Source organism: Lissotriton helveticus, chromosome 2_1, assembly GCF_964261635.1.
Source record: "Lissotriton helveticus chromosome 2_1, aLisHel1.1, whole genome shotgun sequence".
Classification (NCBI taxonomy): Eukaryota; Metazoa; Chordata; class Amphibia; order Caudata; family Salamandridae; genus Lissotriton; species Lissotriton helveticus.
In genome coordinates this window covers 203,676,937-203,697,089 of record NC_136059.1, presented here as the reverse complement: position 1 = coordinate 203,697,089, position 20,153 = coordinate 203,676,937, and the positions used below count along the sequence as shown (strand labels likewise).

The following is a 20,153-nucleotide window of genomic DNA, read 5'->3' as shown; positions in this document are numbered from 1 at the left end:
TGGGATCCAAGCGAGGTATACCACCCTGGATCCCCATGATGTCTAGTTTTCATAAATTTCTGGGTTTGGTAGGTTTCCCTAGGTGGCAGCTGACCTGAGCACGAAAAGTCCAGCCATTTAGCATAGAAGTAGGATGATATTGGGACTTAGCCCAACTCAGCTACCCTAATGTATATTAATTCTTTTTTTTTTTAAAGGAGCCAAAATAAAAATGTCCCTTCTTTCCAAAAAGATAATGATGCTTTAGTTCCCAGGGAGCAGAAAAGCTGTTAGGGGTCATACTGGAGGTGGAGGCTAGGCCTGAAACGTGGGCGGTGGGCAGGCTACCCCACAACCTGTGGCAATGAAATAAACTCACTGGTGTCTAGTGGGCTTACTGCCCCTCCACCCGGGGCAGATTGGAGATAAAGCCCCCTTATCTGCCACTGGGGAGGATGGAGGAACACGGTTGCGGGTCATTTGAGGGGTTAGATTAGGGCCAATGCCTAGGCAGGTTGGATTTCTCCACAAAAACTACATTTCTAGTGTCTAGTGGGCTCTAGAAAGACAATTAACCCTGTCATAGGGGGGAACATTAGCCCTTTGCTAGGAGGGCTGCTTCCTCTCCAGATATAATCCCTGGTGGCTTAGTGGGCTTTCTGCACCGGGGGCAGACTAGAGGAAAAGGCCTATGGGGGGCAGAAAGACTGTTGGAGATTGTATTGGTGGGTGGGGGCTAGTCCTGATGCCTTAGAGGCCTGCCCCGCCCATTTTGCTTTTTTTTTAAATCCCAGTGTCTAGTGGGTTTTCTGCCTGGGAGGGCCGCCCCCACCCAATCCGCAAAAGAAATCATCTCTAGTGTCTAGTAGCAAACTTCAATCTGCCCCGAGAGAGGAGAAAGGGGCAGAAAGACTGTGGGCCTGGGGGTTAGGCCATTGTGAGGGGGCTGTTTCCCCCTTTATAAAGAAGTACCTGGGTCTAGTGGGTGGATCCCTGCTTGGGGGTGGGAATGGTACCATTGGAAAGGGGAAATGCTCCCCTTACCAATGACACCTCTTCGGTGCAAATTGGTGCTCGGGGCTGCGATATGCCCAAGCACCTATGTAAGTGAAAGTAAATGAGCCGATCAGCTAATTTTACTTTAAATTTCTGTGCAATTATGTCCGCGCGCCATGTGCGACGATCGTCATTGCAAAGGGAAACAAAATGCCTCAGGTGCTAGGGAAGCTCCTCCCCAGCTCCCGAGGCATAAAATAAAAGAAAATCCCTCTAGTGCTCGCACAGAGAGATTTCCTGCCCCATGTGCGAGGAAGGCTTAGAGCTGTCCTCGGCACACGAGGACTTGTGCGGGAGAAGGCACAGAGCCGTCCTCCGCACAAAACTGGTTAACAAGAGGCTTTATAGTACCCTGCTTTGGATCTGTGAAAAATGTAATAAATTGTAGAGAACTTTTGACATGCCAGGTAATTTGTCTTGTAATATCTTACTTGGAAAAGAGTCTCCCTGATCTACAGCTGAAGATTAGCTGCTCCACCTCCTCAAATGAAATATTGACAAACGAAGAAAATTGAGCATGAGATGGTAGATTAGGAGGTACAGAAGTTGATACACACAATATATCTGGTACTGCAGATCCTGTTGTAGTGGGGGAATTGAGCACTATATTGTTCCTAATGGATAACATTTTGTCAATACAATATTTGGTCAAAATAGTTAGAGTTCCTGAGAGGGGGATTATTTGTAGAGAACGGCTGATGACATTAGATAATTCTCTGACTGTCGAGTTTCCTGATGAAATTATCTTTTTAAAGTAATAATCTTTTACATTATCATTTATCTTTTTTTAATATCATCATAGGGTATTTGTATTAAAAAGTCTTCAAATTCAGTAATTAGTGATAGTACCATTTACTGTCTGCTTGCCTTGTTTCCTGTTTCAGGGCATACAGGGCAGCTGTGACCCACTTTGAGCACTGGGCTGTTGTCTCTGAGCTCTCACTACTGGTGACCAATGCAAATCAGTCTGCTGCCTTTCTAACCTACTTAGGTCACTTATTGGGGATTGGTGGTGTCCAAATCATACCTATGGTGAGGCCTGCTTCCTGGGTAGTCCCGCTGACTGCCTGCGAGAGCCCACACTTGTTGCTGTGTTTACTAATAATGCTGCTGCTACATCCAATTTCAACATCAACATGAAGACTGATGTCAGAGGGCTAGTTGTTATAGTTATTAATATGCAACAGGCAAGGTCTTTGGAACCTGGCATTTAGAAGAATAGAGAAAGGCTTGAATCTTTTAAAGAGATATAGTAGATATCATCTGGTTTGAGAATTCATACGCTGTATTTAATTGTCTTATTTTAGTTCAGTATTATCTTCAGGTATAAAGAACTCTAACTGGTTTTCAGTTAGATGTGACTGTTGAGAATGAAGGTTTGTCAGTATTTAGGATTGATTTTAGGGCTTTGCCTGAGAGAGTGCTGATTATTGAAGAAGTTGTAATGCTGTCTTTGTGTAAGTGCCATTAAGGGGGGTTAATAATGTGAGGGTGGTTGCCTGTGGTCAGTAATCTTGATGTGTTCCATTTTGGTATGTCCTGGAAGAGTGAAAGGATGGAATTGTTACAGGGAGTTTTGGCAAGTCTAATGTTGCACTGGATTATCTATCTCCTTAAGTTATTTGTGGACGGCATTTGCTCTCTGAATAGACTGGAGAATGGGATGAAAACAAACTTTGTTTACATTCGTTACCTCTCATAAAAGCTTTTGCATTAGGTGTCTTGAGCATGCTGTTATTTATGTCTGGCTTGACAGCATGACTGTACTAAAGACTTACTGTGATCAACAGAAAAAGAGCTTCAGCAGACCTACTCTCAGAGAGGGCATTTGTCACCCTTGAGTGTCAATTTGAATGGACAGATTTTGTGTCCTTCCACTGAAGAAAAACACTTGTATTGCAATGTTATCTCATGGAAAGCATATGGTCAATAAGCATGGTGATGACAATCAAATAATCAAGTTTATATGTCTGATCTCTTTATTTATGAACGCACGAAGACTTTAGTTTTCTCTGGCCCCAGGTGGCCAATTTAGAAGATTTTAGGCTTTTTTTTAAATCCTGGCGGTCAGCTCTAGCCACTAAAAGTGTTGGCCTTGTAGACTCTATATGTTTATATGTTTCCAGTAAGTTCACCTGAACTTTAGCTCTGGACTAAGCACCTGTCCTCTGTCTGGCACCTATTTTCCTCAGTACACAGTCACTTCCAGTAGCACCCAACAGCTTTCAAGGTGGACTCCTCCGCTGCCAACACTTTTCAGGTCCCAAGGCCTCCTGTGATCACAGGGCACCCATGTGGTAGCATAAGTCAAGGGATGACCCTCTGATAAGGGTTACCCCTCTGTAGGTCCAGTCCTCCGCCCTGGAGAGGTGAATATCCATGATCCATTACAGTACACGTCCAAGGTGGTCCACAACATCAGACAGGGGTCCGTTAATCTTCAGGGAACTGCCAAATCCTCTCTCGGAATGATGCATGTCGCACAGGATAATGACGACTTATTTTTGTTATGTGCTATGACACATACTCATTTACTCATTGGTGTCGAAAGGTTTTCTGCGACTTGTCCCTTCCCAGACTAACTGACAGAAAAAGGAGCACGCCATGATCAGTCAACCGTGTCTTTTTGTGCTTTAAACTGAGGTTATTCAGACTTGGCTGCCTGGGAGAAAGGGTTGAATGAGTAAAAGAAAGAGGGGTCATATGATGGGGCCAAATGACCCTGGTCAGACAATCAGTTTGGGAGCAATGGCCGAAAGTACAAGCTACAGATTGGGCTTACTAAAAGGAGTTAACCCCTTCGCCGCGGGGCTAATTCCCCCACGGTGCGGTGGGGGAGAGGGGCTGCGCGCGGCGCCCCGGTGCTCGTGACAAGCTTAACTCGTCATGCTGCACAGTGGATCTGTGCTCATGCTGAGCTCAGCTCGTCACGGCTCCGCCCACTCCAGTGGAACGCCCACACAGGAGGGGAATTAGCCCCGCGTGGGCGTTCCGCGGCCGTTATGACGAGTACAGCTCGTCATGAGGACAGCTCCACTGTGCCTCATGACAAAGCTGAGCTAGTCATGAACATCGAAGAGGTTTTAAAGAGGCAAAGAATAAACTAAACTGCGGCTGGCGATCATTTGAGCTACATTATTGGACCGAACGATGAGACTTAAATAGCTCTGCATTTGGCAGATGACTGGTTCGTCTCCTTTCCTGTTTCAAAGCAGCATGGCCATTTCAAGCCCATTTCAAAGCAGCAAGGCTGTTCCATGCCCATCATTTCAAAGCAGCATGGCCATTTCATGCCCATTTCAAAGCAGCATGGACCTTCAACGCCCCTTCCAAAGCAGCATGGACCATCCATGCCCATCATTTCAAAGCAGCATGGCCCTTCCATGCCCATTTCAAGGCAGCATGGCCCTTCCATGCCCATTTCAAAGCAGCATGGCCGTTCCATGCCCATTATTTCGAAGCATTTGTAAATAAGGGAACCCGGTCTCGATTAAATTCTGCCACTTTTTTTATTCTGAGCAGGTTTTATACCCTAAAGAATTAATCCTTGGGTATTAGTAAATTTTTATGTCGTATTTAAGTTACATCACTTTATACACCTTTAAGTTTGTCAGGGAGGAGGAGCTACGCGCGGATCCAAGATGGACGCGTGAGCACAGAGCTCCCGAGACCCCTTATGCCACCCGCATCTATCCTGAAACGAATCCTGATTTGGACGACGGGTAATTTTTGCTGATGCCCTGCTGATATTGATAGCTTTTTCTACAACTCGATTTGGCTGCTGAAAACAGGACTTGCTGCGCCTCGTAATTTGCGGCCTACATCGAGGGACGTCCGGGGGCTTGAGTGTCCGGAGTGCCCAGGTGGCAGTCGAACAACAACGGCTGGAGTGTTACTTTCGATGCCCCTGTGATACTTTCGGTTTCGCTCTTGGTCAGTTGACGCCGATTCGCTGCAGATGGGTACTGCTGCCCTGGTCTAGTCGTCACTTCCACGCTGGCCGCTGTTCCTCGATCTCTCAACTCTACGGGCTCGCCTCGGAGGGAATCATTCTAACTAGATCCCAAAGGTCCCGTCGGAGCTCGTCGCCCATTATGGCAGGCAGGGCGGACGCCGAAAGGCGCAACACCAGAGGCCCTAATCGTGGAGGTGCTGCCCAATCCCAGACCATTGATCGCTTTACTCGCCCGAAGGGATCCTCGAGTGGATCGAGCAGGGCCCTCGAGGAGTCCGGTGATGGTCCTCCTGTGGCTGAGGATCCGACTTTGAAGGATGTTATGGGCGCCATCGCCAGTGTCCGGGAGGATATGGGGCAGCAATATGAGACTCTGGCTGCTAAGTTGGACACGGTGGCGATCGAAGTCAACCTCATCAGGACGGACTTGGGGAAAACCAACGAGCGGGTCAAGTCCCTTGACATCAAGACCGCGAGTTTGACTACGGATGTCTCTGCTCTCCAGGCTAAGGTCCGCGATCTTCGAGCGGCCAGAGACTCGTTTGCGAGTCGGCTGGATGATTTCAAGGGCCGAGCCAGGCGCAACAACGTTCGCATCGTGGGTGTTCCGGAGAACTCCACTGACGTGCCTACGGATCTACTGGTAGAAGACCTTATCCGGAACCATTTGGCACCAAAGGGTCTTAGTAATCTTTTTGTGGTGGAGCGTGCTCACAGAATTCCAGGTGGGAAGCCCAAACTTGGAGCGGCTCCGAGGCCTATAATAGCCAGGATTTTCAATTTCCGAGACAGAGATGCTATCCTGCAGGCCTCGCGCACCAATGGTCCCACTAAGTTTGAGAATGTGTCGATCAGTTTTTACCCGGACTTTACACAGGCGGTGCAGAAACAACGTATGGGCTTTACGGGGGTGAAAAGACGTCTCAGGGACATGGAACTGAAGTACGCCATGCTTTTTCCGGCCCGCCTGAGGATTGAACATAATGAGCGTACATTCTTTTTTGACCGCCCCGAGGTGGCTAGTGACTGGTTAGACACTTTGACGACACGCCATACCAGCCCGGAGAGGTCGAGAGGCGCCGAAGGAGGCTTGGAAGAACAGGAGTAGTGTGTCCGCGCCGGCGAGCCGATATATGGACGCTTTGCAGTGGCTCTAAGATAGCTATGTTTGTATGATGTTGATACCCTTGGGTGGGGGGATTCGGGGCTCTTTTCTCCTCAGGGGACTTTTTTCTCTCTTCTTGTAGGTTAGTTGAATGGGGCGACAGGCACACTGCAAGTTGGGGTGGCTTTTTGGTCTACCGCAGGGGTGCAGGGTGGGGGGTGTGTGTTGGGGGTTCCTTGGGGGGCGGTGGAGGGGTCTTCTCTTGTTTGTTGGTTTCGAGGCTACAATTTGGTCGATACTTCATCCTTTGTGCCTGTTGAATGACGGGGGGGACTGTTTGTTCATATTGGGGATGGGGGGTAGGGGGCTGAGGGTGCTAAGCTGGAACGTTAATGGTCTCGGGGATAGGATAAAGCGGGGGATAGTTTTGCAGTATTTGAAGCGACACTCCCTGGATATCGTTTTACTGCAGGAGACGCATCTCGTAGGGAATATGTGCCATGCATTGAATAGAAGGGGCTACCGTTTGGTGGCCCACGCTGGATTTACCACTGGGTCGAGGGGGGCGGGCATCCTGGTTAGGAACTCCCTACCCCTTGAAATAGACGACACGGTGTTGGATGATAGAGGTCGCTCTGCCGCTGTTATGGGCCGGTGGGAGGGGAAGACGATTTCTATTTTGTCCGTGTATGTTCCTCCTGGTCTACAGTCCACTAAGTTTTCTGATTTGGGTGGAGTGGTCCTGGGACTCCCTGATGGTCTGTTGGTAGTGGGTGGCGATTTTAACTCAGTTGTAAGTGGGGAGGAGGATCGTAATCCTCGCAGAACCCTCCCCACGTCGCAGCTATGGCTGGGGAATTTCTTGGACATATTGGGTTTAGTGGATTGTTGGAGGCAGTTGCACCCTGGACAGCTCCAGTATACCTTCTATTCAGGAGCTCATGGTAGTCTCTCGAGACTCGACTATATCCTTGTACCAGCGGCGCAGATGGTATCCGTGAGGGAAATCAAACATCTGGCTAGGGGGATCTCGGACCATTCCCCACTCTGGCTCACTATTGATGTACAGCTATAGTCCGGGGGTCGGATTGCTCCGATTAATCAGTGGCATTTTCGTAACCCCAACATTGGTATGGAAGTGATTAAGTGTATGGATTTCTATTTTGCTGAGAATGAGGGGTCGGTTTCCTCCCCTATCTCTTTATGGGAGGCATATAAAACTGTGATCCGGGGACAGACTCTATCCTTGATTGCTAGTGAGAGGAAGCACAGGACTATGGAAGTGGTTGGCCTGGAAGATGAAATCACCGAGTTGGAGGAACGGTTGGAGTCTGAGACTACGCCTAATGGCTTGCATTCCTTGTCGCTTAAACAGTCCGAATATAGAGCTCTGGTGACTGATGCGGCCAGGGCGCTGAATCGTGAGCAGCAGGGGCGTTTGTATGATGTGGGCGATAAAGCGGGAAAATTGATTGCTTGGCTGGATAAAAGAGATAGATTGAATCGGGTGGTGCCTGTTATTGAGAGAGTGGATGGTGTGCGAGTGGTGGACCCGGTCGAGATAGTGGAGGTCTTCGCCCAGCACTTTCAGAGGGTGTATGCGCCGGTTTCGGATAGACCAGAGGAGGACTCGCACTTGTTGCTCCGCGAAATTGCGCTGCCTAGTTTGTCGGACTCGGACAAGGAACTTATGGAGGCGGATTTTTCCACCGATGAAGTGGCGCTTGCTATCCGCTCGCTTCGTTCGGGCAAGGCTTCGGGCCCGAACGGTATTCCGGTCGAGCTGTATAAGCTGAGCCCTGACAAGATGGCGCCGTATCTACGACGGATGTTTTTGGCATCGCGAGATCTCTGGCTCCTTCCCCGTGACCAGAGACTGGCGTCCATTGTAGTCATTCACAAGGATGGCAAGCCTCGTGACCACTGTTCGTCGTATCGGCCGATCTCACTTTTGAATGTGGAGCCCAAGATCCTTGCGAAACTTTTGGCGAGCCGGCTGGTTACGGTGATCGGTGATTTGGTACACCCGGATCAGTCTGGTTTTATCCCCCACCGCAACACCGCGCTCAATCTTCGACGTCTTCACGGTGTCTTGGCTAGGGCGGGGACCCTTGAGGAGTCGGCCATCTTGGTCTCACTTGACGCCTCGATGGCCTTCGATACGGTGGAGTGGCCATATTTGTGGGCTGCCCTTGCCAAGTTTGGCTTTGGCCCCAAGTTCGTTGGCTGGGTTAGGCTTTTATATGAGCAGCCGCTTGCTCAGGTGGTGGTCAACGGAAGGGCCTCAAAACCCTTTGTTCTTGGACGCGGCACGAGGCAGGGCTGCCCTTTGTCACCTCTCCTTTTTGCGCTTGCTCTTGAACCCCTTGCTGCGAGGCTCCGTTGGGAGCCCTCGCTCAAGGGCATACGATGGTCCCCTACCTTTGAGGATCGTGTGTCGCTTTATGCCGACGACATATTGTTGTATCTTACTTCTCCCCATAAGTCGTTGGGTGTTTTGTTCGACGTCCTGAGTTCCTTCGGAAGGAACTCTGGTTTGGTTATTAATTGGGCTAAGTCCTGCATTTACCCACTTACAGGTGGACAACCTTCTTTGCCCCGTGTTTGCCCTATACCTGTTTCCAGAGCTGGCTTCAAGTACTTGGGGATCTACATTTCGCTGGACCCCATGGTACGCTATGAGCGGAATTTACTACCTCCGCTTGCCCGGCTTAGATCGGATGTTGCGGCTTGGTGTGGTCTGCCTCTATCCCCTTTGGGAAGGGCTGCCTTGTTCAAAATGATGTCTCTTCCCCGGTTCCTCTACGCTATTCAAAACACGCTTGATCTGGTTCCGGCTAGCTATTTCCGTGAAATTGAGGGCCTCCAGAGGAAGTTGGTTTGGGGTGGGCGGCCCCGCATAGCATTGGCAAAATTGACTTTGCCCTGGTATGATGGTGGTATAGCTTTGCCTGATGTTAAACGCTATTATTGGGCGTCTCAGTTGAGCGCTATTAATCATGCCATGTATGGTCCTGTCCCACATCCCGCATATGAGATGGATAGGTGGCAACTGCCGGGGGGCGATTATAATAGGGCGCTCTATTCCAGAACCGCCAGGAGGAATTTAACGGGGCCCACTGTGGTGGCGGTACGAGTGTGGGGAAGTGCAACTTCGGCTACGGGCTGGGCGGATAAACTGACTAGAGCGACTCCCCTGTATGCTGCTGAGAGATTGGGTGGTCTGTGGACTTCGAAGGGATTCGATAGATGGGACCTTATTGGTATCAGCAGGGTGGGCGATCTTTGGGCCACCAACAGAGTTAAAACTTTCGACGAGCTGAAACTGGAGTATATGTTGAATGATAGGGAATATTTCCGATATCTTCAGGTCCGTCACGCAATTGATTCAGTCTTCCCTGCTGGTACTATGATCCCTGAGTCTTCGCCCCTGGAGGATAGAGTGTTGGATGGGCATGTCCCTGACAGCACTATCGCTCTCATATATAAAAAACATATTAATGCCCGTTCGGACCTCCTTATACAGCTAAGAGATGCATGGGTTGGTGATGGTCTGGAGATGGACGATGAGGACTGGCAAGCTGCAATGTCCTCCCCTAAAGAAGTTGCGATTCCGGCGCGTCTCCGATTGGTGCAATTGAAGATTCTGCATCGTGTCTATGTCACGGGTCCACGGTTGATACATATGGGTTATTCTGTGGATGGGTCCTGTCGGCGTGGCTGTGGTATGCTTGCTACTTTCCTCCACATTATATGGGAATGCCCGGAGGTAGTTGTTTTCTGGAAGCGAGTGCATACGGTGATGGGTGAAGTGACGGGTGTTGAGCTGCTCCCCGAAGCGCGCCGCTGTTTGTTGAATATTTGGGAACCGACTGACTGTACTGTGGCTCAGACTCAATGGGTTACGCTGGGCAACATGATTGCGAAAAGGGATATAGCTCAATTGTGGGGATCTCATAGGGCACCGTTGGTCTCGACCTGGGAGGAGAACATGGACTGGTGCATGTTTCGAGAAAAGATTGTGTACATCTCCCGTGGTAGGCCCAAGAAGTGGGGAAGGATATGGGGCCAATGGAATTCATATCGAGGTGAGATATGTGCTCCCCCCCCTACTGAGCCCTCCGATATTCCACGATCTCCTTGACTGTACGTTTCGGTAATTGGATTTATGGTTATAGGTGATGTGCGGCTCACTCTTGATCCCCACTCCCCTCTCCCACGATTTCTTGACGCTTGCTTTCTACCTATCCCCCCCTGCTGCATGTAGCGGTCATTATATTGCTTGGTTTTTGCCTCGATTCTTTTTGTGTTTTTCTTCTTTGTTATTTATACATTGTAAAATATGAAACCTTTTATTTATCCTCCCTGACCATGAGCTCCAAATAACATTGTGCTTTTACGCTGCCGGACCCTCGGGCTGTCGGCTGATGAGCTGTGTATTGATTTGCTATTATTGTTGCGTATACCTGACCGGCCTCTGTGGTTGTAGGTCTGTAACTGTTTACTTTTTTACGAAATAAAGGTTTTAAAAAAATAAATAAAAAAAAATAAAAAGTTTGTCAGAGGTTTACATGTTGCAATCCAAAAACAGTAATTCACTACAAACAAATATATATACACTTTTTACACACAAAACAATTGCACATTTAACAATTCATATTACATTTTCTGCAAACCTATTCTAGGTTGTACCCCAGTAACTAGTTTAACACCAGACCTACACTAGTTTATTTTTATCTAATAGAGGACTGGTCTCACAAGGGCGAGCTTTTTTTTAAAGCTTTACTTTATTGACTGTGTACACCAGTAGGTGTACACCGTTCTATTTGTTGCCCTTTGCGAGTAAGATGTTCGTGAACAAGCCGACGCGTTTCCAAGCCCGTTTTTTTATTCATCGGACTTTTCTTCAGGGCTATTTACTGGGTACCTATGTGGAAACAATGGGGAAAACGTTTCAGTTTGTGATCTTCACCTATATCCATTAAGTGGTGTAGATCATTAGTACACCTTATTACCTTATTGGAGTATGTATACAGGTATTTTCTAGTTGATCGGAGCTCTTGAATGACGCTTGTATTGTTCTGCAGAAATAAAAACACATAATGTGTCTACTTTTATATGTGGGGCAATTGTTTCACTGATTTTTAATCACTATTGTGGCACCAGGACTTACGTGTATGGGTTTCCTTTAATCGTGACTGTTGCCGCTTAGTGTTTTTGTCTTCAATGGCACAGTTGTTAAAGTGGCGGCGGGATCTGCGAATTTGTTGGAGAGAAAACTTTTCACTGAATGTTATTGTTAAAGATGCAGGTCTCTAAAAGAGATTTCTCCATTGCTGTTAGTTACTTACTTGGAGTTTCCTCACAGGGGCTGACTGCCGTTCTTTCGTTTTAAGGGCGTCGCCTCATTTCGCCAATATTGTGTCTAACCGCACTCACTGTGGGGTTAATGAAATGGGATTTAATTCTCGGTCTCTAGTAGTTATTGTATGTTATTAATCCTACTCGAGCGCATTATTACCTGTAATTTCAAATGTCCTGTGTACTCTCTCTCGTTCAAGTTGTTTTCGCCTGCTCTCGTGTTGAATGGATGCTGAGTAAGTTGGTCACATGACCCTGTTTAATCAGCTTGTGTCATGTGATTTGGGAATTGTGGGAGATGTAGTCCTGGTGCTCGGGTGAAAGTTCAGGGGAACATGTTTCCTTTTGGGGTCATTTACAGAGGACAGTAATTGGGATTTAAATTTCTGATAGTTCGTTCAGTCCTGCACTCACGCAGTTGTATTTCAATAATAGGTATGCCTCTATCTTGAGTAACAGGGTTTCCACATTTCCTCCACACAGGGGAATTTTTATACCTGAAAGGACGGACCACCTGAATTCTTTTTCAGTGTGGTTGTGGTCCATAAAATGTTGGACCATTGGAGCAGTCAGTACCTTCTGTCTTATTCTGGAGCGATGTTGTGCCAGCCTCTGTGTGATCTGTTGATTGGTTTTCCCAATGTAAAGTTTGTCACAAGGACAAATTATTACATAGACAATATTTTTGCTTTTACAATTCGTGAATTCATTGTGGGTCCATTTATTGGTGTTATGTTCAAACATTGATCCCGGTATGGTATTTGCACATGATATGCAGGTACCACATTTGTGGTGGCCTCGCAATGGGCTCAGATTCCATATGGTACGCAGGTCAGTCTTGACTTTAGAAGTTCCTAGATCTGCCCTAATTATCTGTTGTCCAATATTTTTGCTTTTCAAAAGGAATTTCCAGGTTTGATATTAGGTGCCAATTTTTCAACACAATAGATTTGAATTTGTTTGTGTGTGGGCCATAAGTTGAAACACAAACGAGTTGTTCAAGTGGTTTCTTGTCTCTTTTGGTTAACAATACCTCTCTCTAGGGGTAAACCATGCACGTTTAGTGGCATGTTTCAGCATTTTTTTTGGGTAGCCTCTTGCTCCTAGCTGCTCAAAAAGGATTTCTGCATGTATCGCATAATCTTCTTTTCTAGAGCAGTTTCGTCTAATTCTCAGTAATTGACTGTATGGTAAATTTGCTTTTAAACTTTGTGGGTGAAAACTCCGATAATGGAGGATGGTATTTTTATCGGTCTGTTTGCGATGCAATGTGGTAACCAATTTGTTGTTTTGGGGAAAGACTTCAACATCAAGAAATGTCAAACGTGTCTTACTGTATGCAATGCTGAATTTGATGTCTGGATGCCTTGTGTTAAGCCATTTGTGGAAGTGGACTAGATGTTCTTCGGTACCGTTCCAATGGCACCAGACATCATCAATATAGCGATACCACTTTATGATATGTTCGCCATAAGGATTGTTTTGGTAGACAAACCGTTCCTCATACAGGCCCATGAAAAGGACCGCCATCTCCGGAGCATAAGGACACCCGATGGCGGTCCCTTTCACCTGCATGTAGAATGTGTCCATGAATCGAAAAAAGTTTTGTTTCAATGCTAAGCTGGCCAGTTCAATTATAAATGTTGTGGGCACTCACTGATTGAACTGGCCAGCTTAGCATTAAAACTAGAACGGTGTACACCTACTGGTGTACACAGTCAATAAAGTAAAGCTTTAAAAAAAAGCTCGCCCTTGTGAGACCAGTCCTCTATTAGATAAAAATAAACTAATGTAAGTCTGGTGTTAAACTAGTTACTGGAGTACAACCTAGAATAGGTTTGTAGAAAATGTAATGTGAATTGTTAAATGTGCAATTGTTTTGTGTGTAAAAAGTGTATATACATTTGTTTGTAGTGAATTACTGTTTTTGGATTGCAACATGTAAACCTCTGACAAACTTAAAGGTGTATAAAGTGATGTAACTTAAATACGACATAAACATTTACTAATACCCAAGGATTAATTCTTTAGGGTATAAAACCTGCTCAGAATAAAAAAAGTGGCAGAATTTAATCGAGACCGGGTTCCCTTATTTACAAATACTGTTACGTTGTCCTAACCGGCCCCGTAAAGGACACAGCCCCACATTTTCTATAACATCATTTCAAAGCAGCATGGCCGTTCCAACCCCATTCCAAAGCAGCATGGTCCTTTCATGCCCATTTCAAAGCAGCATGGACCTTCCATGCCCATCATTTCAAAGCAGCATGGCCCTTCCATGCCCATTCCAAAGTAGAATGAACCTTCCATGCCCATCATTTCAAAGCAGCATGGACCTTCCATGCCCATCATTTCAAAGCAGCATGGCCCTTCCATGCCCATTCCAAAGTAGCATGAACCTTCCATGCCCATCATTTCAAAGCAGCATGGCCCTTCCAAGCCCATTTCAAAGCAGCATGGCCCTTCCATGCTCATTCCAAAGCAGCCTGGCTCTTTCAAGCCCATTTCAAAGCAGCATGGCCCTTCCACGCCCATTTCAAAGCAGCATGGCCCTTCCATGCCCATCATTTCAAAGGAGCATGGCCCTTCCATGCCCATCATTTCAAAGGAGCATGGCCCTTCCATGCCCATTTCAAAGCAGCTTGGCAAAAAGTGGTCAGGGGCATATAATAAGCAGCACAATCTTAAGAGTGAAGGCGGAATACAGAGAATCGATGAAAAAAATAAGATGGGAGGGAAATTCAAAGCCAGAAATAAAACATTTCTAAAACTGGGGTGCCAGACTAAAGTAGAATCTACGCCAATAAGTGTGCGTGTGCAGTGAAATAAAAACAGGACAAAGGAAAACCTAATTTTCACACGGGCACCATTAAACTTAAAGCCAATAATAAAAAATGAAATGGTGAAATTGCTGCTAAAACTTTCCTGAAAGGTAACGGCTTCCTCTGGCCTAAATTGATTGGTGCAGCAAATACCAAGTTGAAGTGTTATAAAATGACTATTAGGATTCATCGCGCACAAGCGAAATGGCTGAAATGTCAGCAGACTATACAGCAAAAGTAATGGGTCCTGAACCCCCGTTAGTCAAAAATGATTTTGTCTCAAATTAGAAATTGATTTTTTTTGGGCACGAGCCCTTTACAGCCTTCTAGCTTTTGTCGCTGTGCCATGGAGGAGATTAACCCGGCCAGTGCTCGGGTCCGATCTGATGACACCTTTTCAGACTTTTCCAGGGAGAAACTGCTTCTTGAATGCAAGGACAGCCTTAACTAATAACTGAAGCTATTTGCTCCTCTGGGAGCGGCAGTGCATTTTTCTCCATTCCACCTTGTATTTTTGCGCTGACACAAGGAACAATATTGTCTAGATTGGTAAAAGGTTTCTGGAGTGCTCAACTGAAAAGGCGCTGGATTATGTCGAGATTTAGACACAGCGCCTGCGGACCCGGTGTTGGTGCTTTTAAACACACTGGAGTAAGCAAGTCTGTGGCAAATGTGCATTGTGCCTGAGATCTCAGGGGTTAAATCTTGGAAATACCAGGTAACACGTTTCTGTTCTCCTACATGCCTCTCGGTGACTAGTAAAACCTTGAAAATAAAAGGGCTTTTTTTGGATACTTAAAGGAGCCTAACAAAGCCAATCAGGTGGGCTTTCGCCTAGTGAAGAGATGGAACAAGACCCACAAAACCACACTCAGCAAAGGTGCAGTAGGGCCTGAAGCACCTGCCCTCCCAAGCACTTGCAGTCTATCCCTCTCAATAGGGACAACATTTGTAGGAGTCAGCCGTGCAAGCTTCCCCGATATCCACAGAACTGGGGCAGCACAGGGAGCAGCAATCCAGCATAGGCCTTCAGCCTCGGGGTCTGATCCAGGATGACGTGAAAGCAGGTAAACAGTACAAGTCAACAGTGAGAGCGCGTTGGCGTGCAGATGGTGATATAAAAGCGAGGTTGTACAATATATACACCACTAGAAAAGTCATTGTTACTACAGTATGCGGTACAGGAGGTCATACTGGGAGCGTTGTGTCCTGGGGTGAAGACCTTCTCTAGGACACAGCTGAGACCAGTGCTTCAGATACCAGTTCCAGCATTGATGCTCGTGAGCACCTAAAGTCTGGAGGGTATTTGGGGCTTCAAACATGGCATGAGGTACTACGAACGCGAAAGAGCTTTACGCTGAACACAGAGATATGCTTTGCATCAGCCACCATCTTGCGACTTCACATATACCTCGCTTTTGAGACTCCCAAGCAAACGTGGTTAAAGCAATTGCTAAACCAGATACGGGGATTTTAGATGATGTCTCAGCCCCTACATCTACTGCTTTGAAAGATGATTAACCTGTTGTGGCTCTACAACCAACATTTCACATGCTAATTAAGAGAGGTATCATGAGGAGCGTTTGAGGCAACAGATCCATGGGACTGGATGTGGATTCACAGAAAAAGCAAAACTGTGAAAGGCATTTCTGAGAAACCATATAATCGGAAAACCATTTAGTGGAAATATAAACAGAAATCTAATTTGTTGAAAGTAATAAAACTCACTACCCCAAAAACAGATACTTGTTAATTAATTGAAAAAATGTTCCAAAAAAGAAATATATATGCGGATCTCATGATAAATTTCGTAGTTCGTGGAACAGTTTTAAATCAGAAAAAATAGACAAATAGAGGTAAGCAGACAAAGGCGGAGAAAAGGTTTAGAGGAGGAATAATGGAATGAAAATCAGCCCCTTAATAAACAAGCAATGGCAAAGCCAACAGGTCTGGGGCAATGCTGGAGCTATTGGCCTTGTCAGTTTAGCAGCACATCTGCTGTTCAGCATAGCTAAAAGTCACCGAAAGCCCAGAATCACAAGATGTTGAGCCGACGCGGAGTCTTTTTGCCCGCATGACAAGTTTATTGTCCTGCCCCTCCTAACACAGAAAAGAGTTATGATGTCGCCTGCACTGGTCTCATCATAGCACTTTTTTCAGTGACTTTCAGCCATGCTGAACAGCCGATGTATTGCTAGACAACATGGCTAAAAGCCATTCACAGTGACAAGGACAGTACCTCGGGCATTGCCGAGATCTACTGGCTTTGGCAGTGCTTGTTCCATGTTCACAGTGTCTCTCTCGCTGTACAAATGTGGAAGTGATAGTAGATAGCAGTGAGAAACAGTCGAGGGGCTATGAAGTGAAGAGAGGATGTGGTGTAACAGCCAGAGCTGCAGTTAGGGGGAACTGGGGAAGCAGGTTTGAATCTCGGCGTCAGCTGAACAATTTGTATTCTGGGCAAATCCTTTACACTTCTATCTGTGTACAAAAGTGAATGTGTCATTGTGTAAAGAAACTGGTGAGCACTTAAAGTGCTACAATACCACCGGCTGTTGTTGGCACTATGGCAAGATGGAGGACAGAACAAGGCTCCAAAACCATTGGATCGTGCAAAATAAATAAATAAAAGCAGCAGCGAATAGGACGTTTTTGGGGGGATGGGTCAAGCAGGGTAGCAAGAGGAGATGGGGCGATGGGCAAGCAACGATGAAGGAGGAAAAAATACCTTAGTGAAAGCAGGATCAGCTACAAAAAATTAATGTTTCCCTGCGGAATATAACTGGTGAGAACTTAAAGCACTCCAATACCATCGGCTCATGTTCGCACTATAGCAAGATGGAGGAGGGAGCGAGAGCTCTATTACCATCGGATCATGCAAAAAAAATAAACAAGTGCTGTTTGCGTTTTAACAACATTTTGCGAATTGCATTTGTTTATGTACTCGTGCATGCATTTTAGTTGTAGCAACTTAATAACATTACAAATACCATGAACGCGAACGGATGAAAGACTATAATACTCTCAGCCACTCTCAACTTAAAGAAGCTCTGAAACAATATCATTAGAGCTTCAAGTAAAGTATCGACTCAGTCAGCAAACCTACTATGGAACAATTTTCCTTACTTAAATCTTTATCATCTTTGGAATGGTATTAATCAATGCTACTCCTTCTACAGAGAATGCAACTACAGCTTCCTTTTTCTCCGAAAGTCTCTAAGATTTAGGACGCCTTCCCTGTGGCAAAACATGACGATGACTATCCAGTGATCTGTGAACATTATGGCGATATGATCAATTTGGGCATCCCCTCTCTGGGTGATTTCAACGTCCCCTTTTTGACCATCAAGTCAGGTTCAGCCCTAGACCCGGCTCTGCCCAAAACTATATGCTTGGGTATCAGCCCTATTCTCCCCCATTTATCTAAACTGATTACCAAGTCTATCAAGTTATGCTTAGTACAGAAGCAATGGAAACACGCAATGGTGTTCCCCATTCGGAAAAACCTCTCACTGTATCCCTCCGTCTTAGAGAATCTCAGACGGAATATGTCTACTGCCTTTTTGGGCCAAAATCTTTGAGAATCATGTAAAAAATCTTCTGAGAGCCTTTATTAAATCTAAAGCAACGTTCCATTCTTCTCAATCTGGCTTTAGGGCTCATCATTCTACTGAGTTGTCTCTTCTCCTGTCCGGAAGAAGTTCTCAGAAAGAATGCGGCAAAGGTCAGACCTCTGCCCTTAAATTGATGGACCTAAGCGCTGCCTTGGACACCATAACCCACAGGATCCTAATTCATAGGCTCCAAGAATGTGTCCTAGACGGTAAAGCGCTTACATGGTTCAAATCTTTCCTCCAGGATTGAACCTTTCAGGACACTCGAAAGCCGTGTGTCGGAAACCTTTGCTTCAAGCTCAAGGAGTTCCTCAAGGTTCGATCTGGAATCTAACCTTGTTTAATATCTATATGCAATCTTTAGCAGATATTAACAAATACAAAGTTCAGGTGATGTTGTATGCTGACTCTTTCAGAATCCATCATCATCTCAGCAGATTGTTTTAGATATTGTCTGGCTGAAGTCGCCACTTGGATGACGGACATCTGTTTAAAATTGAATGTGAATACAACAGAACTCCTGATAATAGGCGAGACCCCCTCAATTTGGACCTTTGCCTGCTTGCCTGTCTACCTTGGCCAGCCTCAGGAACCTAAACGTAAAGCGAAAAATCCAGGAGTCTGGTTTGATTCCAAACTCTCCTTTAAAGATCAGTTTAGAAATATTAGAAACATTGTGAGTAAGTGCTTGGCACCCTGAAAGTCTTTAGAATAATTCTGGACTTAATTGCAACAAAATCCCGCAAAACCATTGTGCACGCTCTCATTACTCCCCAATTGAACTATGATAATGTCCTGTATCCTGGAGCCACAAAGGGGAGTATCAACTCGCTTCAGAGAGTCCAAAATGCCACAGCTAGACTTGTGCTCAATCTTCCCAAAAGATCTTCTGCATCGGCAGCTCTCAATCCAGCGGCACAGGCTCACAGTGTCCCAAAAAATTAAGTTTAAGCCATGTGCTTCTACCACCGCATTCTTCACAAGCTAGGCCCAAAATACCTGCATTTGATGATACAACCTTACATCCCAATTGGTTACAACTTTGCAGGAACACAGGTCGCCATTATTTTAGTAAGGCTTTGTCTCTAAGCCCCGTCCTTTTCAGATTGGGCGCCACAACTTACTGCTGGGGGTAAAAGGTTCCTTATCTTCTTTATGAGGCCATCTGGACCCATAAAGAAGATAAGAAACCTTTTACTTCAGCAGTAAGTCAAGGTAGCCAATCTGAAAAGGACAGGGCTGAAAGAGAAAGAAGAACGTCACTAGGACCTCTTCTCCAATGGCTGGCCACCGTTTAGGAGGCCAGCCAATGGAGAAGAGGGGCGGGGGATAACCCTCGCTAGTGAAGTTCACTCTGAAACATAAAATCTCGCAAGCTCGACTGCGCATGTGCGCAGTACGCCACGCAAGACCTAAAAAGCCCCCTTTATGAATAAAGTCCCAGGGAGGTGCTCCCCAGGGAATCAATATGGTAAATGCGACCCAGCCACCATTTTGTTTTTTTTTTCGATCCCGCAGGAGTCCTGCTTAGTCACAAAAACTTTTGCAGATATGTTTTCCGTTTCGATCCCTGGGGGGATATAATCGATCTATATATATTAGTATTACTGAAAAGAGAAAAGCTTACAGTGATGTTCTAGCTAGGTGCTGGAATGAGACGAGCTAAACTTTAAAAAAACAACCTGAAAACACTGAAATATGCTTGGTATTACATTTGCTTCATTTTACTATATTATGCAATACATGAACAAAGACTTCCATATATATCCCTGTACTACTACACAGACAGTTCCATCATAGATTTTCCTCAATGCAATACTCTGTCCAAGAATAACAACTATGTCATAATGAAATGCATTTACACATGCACCTTATTTGTACCATAACACTGTCAATACAAATTTACAGTTCATCGGGTAGGTGCTAAAAAAGTACCACACTGACTTAACATTGCAAATGTAGCTTACCATTTTGAGGCCTGCCCGTCCCTTTTAGATACATGGTCAATTCAGCAAGGTCTTGATGTCTACTGAACCCAACTGATTTTTTCCTTCCAGTACTACTGTCCTTCCTGGTGTGCTGTGCTTTGCTAGATGTGGGCGTTCTGGAGAGGTACTCCTCACCCACTGAATTTAGAGGGCTAGAGAGGCAAAAATACAAAGTCATTAAGGCATACAAAATTGGGTAATTAATGCTATCAATTTTATATCGAACCACAAGTGCATGAGGAAGGTAGAGATACAGTTATTACATTTGTTTTA

At 45.8% G+C, this 20,153-nt stretch overlaps 1 protein-coding gene across 1 annotated transcript in view; it reads right to left on the bottom strand.

Moving 5' to 3' along the window:
• The window catches only part of KIAA1328 (KIAA1328 ortholog), a 968,289-nt gene that overhangs the window by 203,818 nt on the left and 744,318 nt on the right, over positions 1–20,153 (bottom strand). The window contains exon 9 of the mRNA XM_078674730.1: positions 19,860–20,032. Within this exon, the coding sequence (XP_078530856.1) occupies positions 19,860–20,032 (173 nt within the window). The remainder of the gene's footprint in view (positions 1–19,859; positions 20,033–20,153) is intronic.